Source organism: Pantherophis guttatus, chromosome 4, assembly GCF_059756535.1.
Source record: "Pantherophis guttatus breed Tessera chromosome 4, ASM5975653v1, whole genome shotgun sequence".
Lineage (NCBI taxonomy): Eukaryota > Metazoa > Chordata > Lepidosauria > Squamata > Colubridae > Pantherophis > Pantherophis guttatus.
Genome location: NC_142066.1, coordinates 23,647,041 through 23,653,654, shown reverse-complemented (window position 1 = coordinate 23,653,654; position 6,614 = coordinate 23,647,041). Strand labels below are relative to the sequence as shown.

General features: G+C 37.7%; 1 protein-coding gene across 1 annotated transcript; it reads left to right on the top strand.

Moving 5' to 3' along the window:
- Positions 1-4,945: 4,945 nt before the first annotated feature.
- LOC117656722 (olfactory receptor 6J1-like) lies at positions 4,946-5,947 on the top strand. The gene has a single exon (XM_034404897.3). The coding sequence runs from the start codon at positions 4,946-4,948 to the stop codon at positions 5,945-5,947; it is 1,002 nt and encodes a 333-aa protein (XP_034260788.3).
- Positions 5,948-6,614: the final 667 nt, after the last annotated feature.

Sequence of the window (6,614 nt, the reverse complement as noted above, 5' to 3'; positions counted from 1 at the left end):
ATCGGGACTTTTTTAAAACGCCGCGGGATGCAGGACAAATTGCTAAAAATCAGAACTGTCCCGCCAAAAGCGGGACATCTGGTCACCTTACTTTTAGGCCATCCTAAAGATCATCTATCTGGTCCTAGCACAAGCACCATAATGCTGCTGAGTTTGAATTTCATCTGAGGGATTTAACCAGCCAACCTCCCCTCTCCCAGTCTTTCTGGAGAATCCAACTTTTGGGGAGGCTCAAGTTTGCTCCATTCTCATAGCTCTGAATTTAAAAGGATTAACAGATTAACAGAGTTGAAAGGGCCTTATAGGTCATCTAGTCCAACCCCCACTCATGCAGGAGACTCTACCCCATTTCTGACAAATGGCAGTCCAATCTCTTCTTGAAAGTCTCAAGTGATGAAGCTCCCACAACTTCCAAAGGCAACTTCTGTTCCATTGGTTGATTGTTCTCACTGTCAAAAAATCTTTCTAGACTGAATCTCTCCTTGTTCAGTTTCCATCCATTATTCCTTGTCTGGCCTACAGATGATTCCACCCATTTTGCCTAGACCATGGGATCTGCATATCTCTTTCATGACCACCCTCGTGACTTATTCTCCACAGTGTATCTGCTCTGTATCCATTTATCATCTTTAATCTGCTAACACTGCTGAGCACTACTGAGGCAGTTTAAGTAGCTCCCTTCCTCTAAGGTCCATATAAGAAAGTTCTGAAGATCTTTCTACACTATTGATGTTCCTAAAGATGATGAAATTCCTTGAGAGTTTCCAAATAAAACCAGCTTGAGTCTTTGGGGATGACTCTCCACAAATTTATTTATTTATTTATTTATTTATTTATTTATTTATTTATTTATTTATTAAATTTTTATACCGCCCCCTCTCCCGAAGGACTCAGGGCGGTGAACAGCCAGAATTAAAAACACACAAATGTATTCCATTGCATAACTAACAGCAATAATAGTGCCTGAGAATGCTTTTTATATAGAAATGCCACCCAGAATAATCCTTTAGTAAATAGAAAACCTAGGAGCCTCATTAGGAGTAGTTTCTACTACCCCAAAATACTTTTCAAAATCAGTTAATCTGGCAGAAATTTGTGCTGAAGAAGAGAGACGAAGAAATTGCATTCACAAATAATTTCTCACAATAATGGTAGCTTCCTGTATTTCTGTTACAGAAATCTTCTATAATAATCTTTCTCAACACTTAAATAGACACAAATAAAATTGTATAATTAAATACAAGTAGTCCTCAATTTATGAGCACAATTGAGCCCAAAATTTATGTTGTTAAGTGAGAAATTTGTTAAACGAGCCCTGCCCCATTTTATGACTTTTCTTGCCACATTTGTTAAGTGAATAACTGCAGTTGTTAAATTAGTAACACAGATGTTCAGTGAATCTGGCTTCCCCATTGTCGAAGGTAGAAGGGGGTCACATGTAAGTGCGAGGACCGGTCAAAAGTGCGAGGATCAGTCAAAAATAACTTTTTCAGCCCTCTGAGTAGTCCATATGCACAAAAGGACTACCCAGAGGGCTGAAAAAGTGATTACTGAGAGGTCCTTGCACTTTTGACCGGTCCTTGCACTTATGACTGGTCATCATTTATGCCCGTTGCAGCATTCTTAACAATTGTGTCACTCATTTCACAACTGCGGTGCTTCATGTGACCGGGTGGCCGTGGCCAGGTGGTCATGTGGCATCGCTTCTTTGCCCTAATGACAGTTTGTTGCAATGGTCATAAGTGTGAAAAATGGTCATAAGTCACTTTTTCCAGTGCCATTGTAACTGTTGTAAGTCAAGGATTACCTGTACAAAAATACAAAAAGCTTCTTTGCTTGCAAAGCAAAGAATATGAATCCCTAAATACCAATCATTAGATAAGAAATACCTGCAAATTGGAGTTACAAATCAGGGAGGGTGCGAGAGCACCTTTAGGAATTAAAATAGTTAAAAAACGTCAGTTACGATCACACAGTTTGCCCATAAACACCAAACTGAGAACTTCAGCCAGAAGATGATGAATGTGATTTCCGCAATGTGATTACCGCAATGGTAATCAATGTGAGGACTGCTCATAAGTCACTTTTTCAGCACTGTTGTAATTCAAGTAGATAATAAATGAATGGTTGTGAATGGTGTAAGTCAAGGATTACCTGTACTTTCTAGAAATAATTATTTTTTTTACTCTAATAAGAATAGCAGAGCAAGAGTCATTATACTTTCAAATCAGAGAGATGATCCATATATGTAAATGTTCTCTTATTGTTTCTAATGAAATCCATTCTCCTAGAAGAGAATGAGGGAGAAAATCTATTTAGCCTGCTGATCCATAACCAGAAGTTCATTAGTCTCAGGTTGGAAAGCTGTGAAGTTGGGTTGTTGCACCAAAAGAATAAGAAAGATAGCCATAAAGAGGATTGTAATGTACCAACACAAATCCTTCCTTCCTTCCTTCCTTCCTTCCTTCCTTCCTTCCTTCCTTCCTTCCTTCCTTCCTTCCTTCCCCCTCCCTCCCTCTCTCCTTCCTTCCTTCCCTCCCTCCCTCCTTCCTTCCCTCCCTCCCTCCTCCCTCCCTCCTTCCTTCCTTCCTTCTTGAATTCAGATAAGTTTCACTGGGCACAGAGAAAAAAGAAAGAAGTCAAGAAAGAGATAAAGATCCTGGTGGCTTTTATTTGTTTAATCCAAGTCTTTTCATTTAGGCAGTTCATGAGTTCTGAAGTGTGAAGGAGACTCAATGGGATGTACCCAAATTAAATTTAAAAAACCCTAGTTTTATGCAAAAGTATATTTTATGAATTTGATTGATAGCCTGACTTTCATCCAGGAGATCAAGATGGCATACATGTAGGCTCTTCTTGTCTTTCTCTAGAACATTCCTCTGAGATGCAAAGGTGTGTGTGAGAGAGAGAGAAACTGGTCCAAAGACATCCAGTAATCTTCCTTCCTGGTGTGTGTGTGTGTGTGTGTGTGTGTGTGTGTGTGTGTGTGTGTGTATGAATTTGAACCTCAATTTCCCCACTCCTAGGCCACAAACTTCACCACTACCCATATTAGCATCAGAATGGAGGCTAAAGCATAATGTACATTTACTTCATAAAATATGAACAGATTTAACAAAATAATGTGTACCCTTCTTCATCCCAAATGCTTTAATATTGCTAGAAGAGGCTGGAATATCAAAGCACCATACTTTTTATACAGTAGTGGCCAACATTGTGGAAACCTTTTGGGAAAAGTGTATTTTCTAAAACTAGCTTTTTTTGTTTTTTAGTAGTACCATAAAATTATATATCAATGGAAAGATAATTTAATCAAGAATGTAATGCAATAACTTTTATGAAGGATTTGATATTAGAATAGCAGTTACAGTAGAAAGAAGAAAAGTGAAGCATGTCAAAAAAAAACAAACGAGATATACAAAAATGATCACTATGTAAATTTAATATTCTGCTGTTGTTTTTTTTTCTGGAAACATTGTATTGCTAATTAGAGCTTATAAAATGTATGCTAGATCAATTTGAAAGTATTGTTCAGCTGTTTGGAATTCCCACCATATATCTGACATCAGTACAATTGAGCGTGTTCAGAAGTATTTCATGGGAAAAGTCTTGCGCTCTTCTGTACACCATAGAATTCCCTATGCTACTAGGCTCAAAATTCTCCGTTTGGATAACTTAGAATTGTATCGCTTGAGGTCAGACCTAGGTATTGCATACAAAATTATACGTAGCAATGTTTTACCTGTAAATGACTTTTTTTGTTTTAATTGCAATAATACATGTGAGAAAAACCACTTTAAACATGATGTAAATCATTGCAAACCTGACTGTAAAAAATATGATTTCTGTAATAGAGTTGTCAAAGTTTGGAATGCCCTCCCTGATTCAGTTGTTTTAGCTACAAATTTTCAGAGTTTCAGTCACAAAATTGACTTCTGTGGACCTTACATCATACTTAAGTGATTAATAGAGGGGGCATGCAGAAGTGCACTAATGTGCCTATCGCTCCTCTCATTGTATTTTTATTCTTTTATTCTTGTTCTCCATAAATAAATAAATAAATAAATAAATAAATAAATAAATAAATAAATAAATAAATAAATAAATAAATAAAGACATAAGAACAGTCCCAATTGATCTAAATCCAGCATTTTGGCCAACCAGAAAACACTGTTTGCAACACAGAGATAACGTTTGTGTCTTTAAGATCCATAGCAATCAATCAATCAATCAATCAATCAATCCTTTTAAAATTCATTTTAAGGCATCCAAGCTTGTTTTTGCAGCAGAAGAAACCTTCAGCTTCAGACAGCCCGAGGAAAAATATATATTGGGAGATAAGGTTGGAGAATAAATTTTTTGGGATTGAATATTTATTTCCTGTAGAATATCATATCATATCATAAGTTTATTTGTCAGACATATATAAGATAACAGATAAAAGTATAAACATAATTTAAATATGAAAAGAGTAAGTAAAAAGGAACATTAGGACAGGGACGGTAGGCACGCCGGTAGACTTATGCATGCCCCTTACAGACCTCTTAGGAATGGGGTGAGGTCAACAGTAGACAGTCTAAGGTTAAAGTTTTGGGGGTTTGGGGAAGAAACTACAGAGTCAGGTAGTGCATTCCAGGCCTTGACCACTCTGTTACTGAAGTCATATTTTCTGCAATTGAGTTTGGGGCGGTTTACCTTGAGTTTGTATCTATTATTTGTTGGTGTATTGTTGTGGTTGAAGCTGAAGTAGTCATTGACAGGAAGGACATTGTGGCAGATAATTTTATGTACTATGCATAGATCAGACTGAAGTCGGTGTAGTTCTAAGTTGTCTAAGCCCAAAATCTGGAGTCTGGTGGCATAATGTATTTTATTGCGGGTAGAGGAATGGAGGACTCTTCTCGTGAAATATCTCTGGACTCTCTCGATTGTATTTATGTCCGATATGCACCTTTTCCTAAACTGGCCCTTTCTCAACATGTTCACTTCAGTTTCCAACCCCACCCGTCTGTTGTTGAAAATTCTGAAATGTGAAGTCTGTATGTATATTGCAAGCTTGGGGGCCAATATGGTCATCCTATGCATTGTATTGGTAGATACCCGCCTCCATAACCCAATGTACTTCTTTCTTGGTAATGTTTCCATACTGGACATCTTCTTCACCTCTGTGACCAGCCCACAATTGCTCTGGAACCTCCTCTCTGGTGACAAGTCAATTTCTTTTGCTGGCTGCATGACACAGTCTTATTTCTATTTCTTCTTAGAGACAGTACAATTCCTTTTGTTTACCTCCATGTCCTATGACCGTTATGCCGCCATATGCAAGCCACTGCAATATCATGCAATCATGAATATCCAAGTGTGCATCCAGATTGTCTTGGCTTGCTGGCTGGGTGGGTTCTTCTCGGTTTTTGTCCCCACCATTATGATCGCCAGACTATCCTATTGCAAGTCTAACATCATCAACCATTTCTTTTGTGACAGCGGCCCTCTGCTGGATCTGTCCTGCAGTGACACCCGAGTGATAGAGTTGATGGACTTTGTGCTGTCATCTGTTGTTATCCTCTGCTCTTTAGTCTTAACCTTAGTTTCTTATATATGTATCATCTCAGCAATAATCCGCATCTCTACCACTTCAGGCCGGACAAAAGCCTTCAATACTTGTGCTTCACATCTGACCATCATCTCTATCTCCTGTGGCATCAGCATCTTCATCTATGTCACCCCAGCCCAAAAGGAGGCTCTCGAAGTCCATAAGGTTCCTGCTCTTCTCACCACAATTGTCTGTCCTTTTCTGAACCCTTTCTTCTTCACCCTGCAAAATGATATGGTGAAGCTGGTACTCAGAGACATGGTGAGGCATATCACAGGGAGGATTGCTCGTAAAGTTTGTGGCGTGTTGGGAAAGAATGGACATAGTAAGTGGGGAGACCAGGCAAAAGTGTAAGAAGGGAAAGAGAACAAGCTGGAATTTATCAACCTCAGTGATGGTGACAAGATGGGAAAACAGCAATGGGGCTTGATCCCTTCTATCAAGTTATATATATATTTTAATAACAACCCTATAAGATATTAATAATGCTACTCTGCATGGATGAAAGTAGACCTTAGAATATCTTAGGGAAGAACTTCATTTCTATGCAATCCTTCCTTCCTTTAGTTTCATTAGTTTCTGAAAACTAAAGCAATAGATTTATTTTTAATTGTAAAGTATCTGTTGATGCTCCCCCCTCTACAATATTTGGAATATTTCCTTTTAATAAAGAGAAGCTAGATATAAATTTAGTTTTTAAATTTATTTTAAATACAAGTAATGCAAATAATACGAACATATACATACACATCTAAACACAAAGAGAGAGAGAGAGAGAAGCTAGATATGTTTATTTTTCTTATTGTTCACAATCATACTGTATAATGGCCCTTTTTTTGCAGAATGCAATTAGTTATATATGAAAATTGTTGCTATTATTTCTAACTGATCTTTTAGGGCTTTCCAAACTTTGAATGGAAGGTTTTCAAGCTAAGTTGGTTATGAAAGTTCTATATGTCTGTTGGTAACAAGTAATTATGCCCATTTGTTAGTCATGGACATATATCAGACACTGTCAGCC

Excerpts from the sequence above, each read along its gene's own strand:
- LOC117656722 (XM_034404897.3), top strand. The coding sequence starts at position 4,946 with ATGCACCTTTTCCTAAACTGGCCCTTTCTCAACATGTTCACTTCAGTT.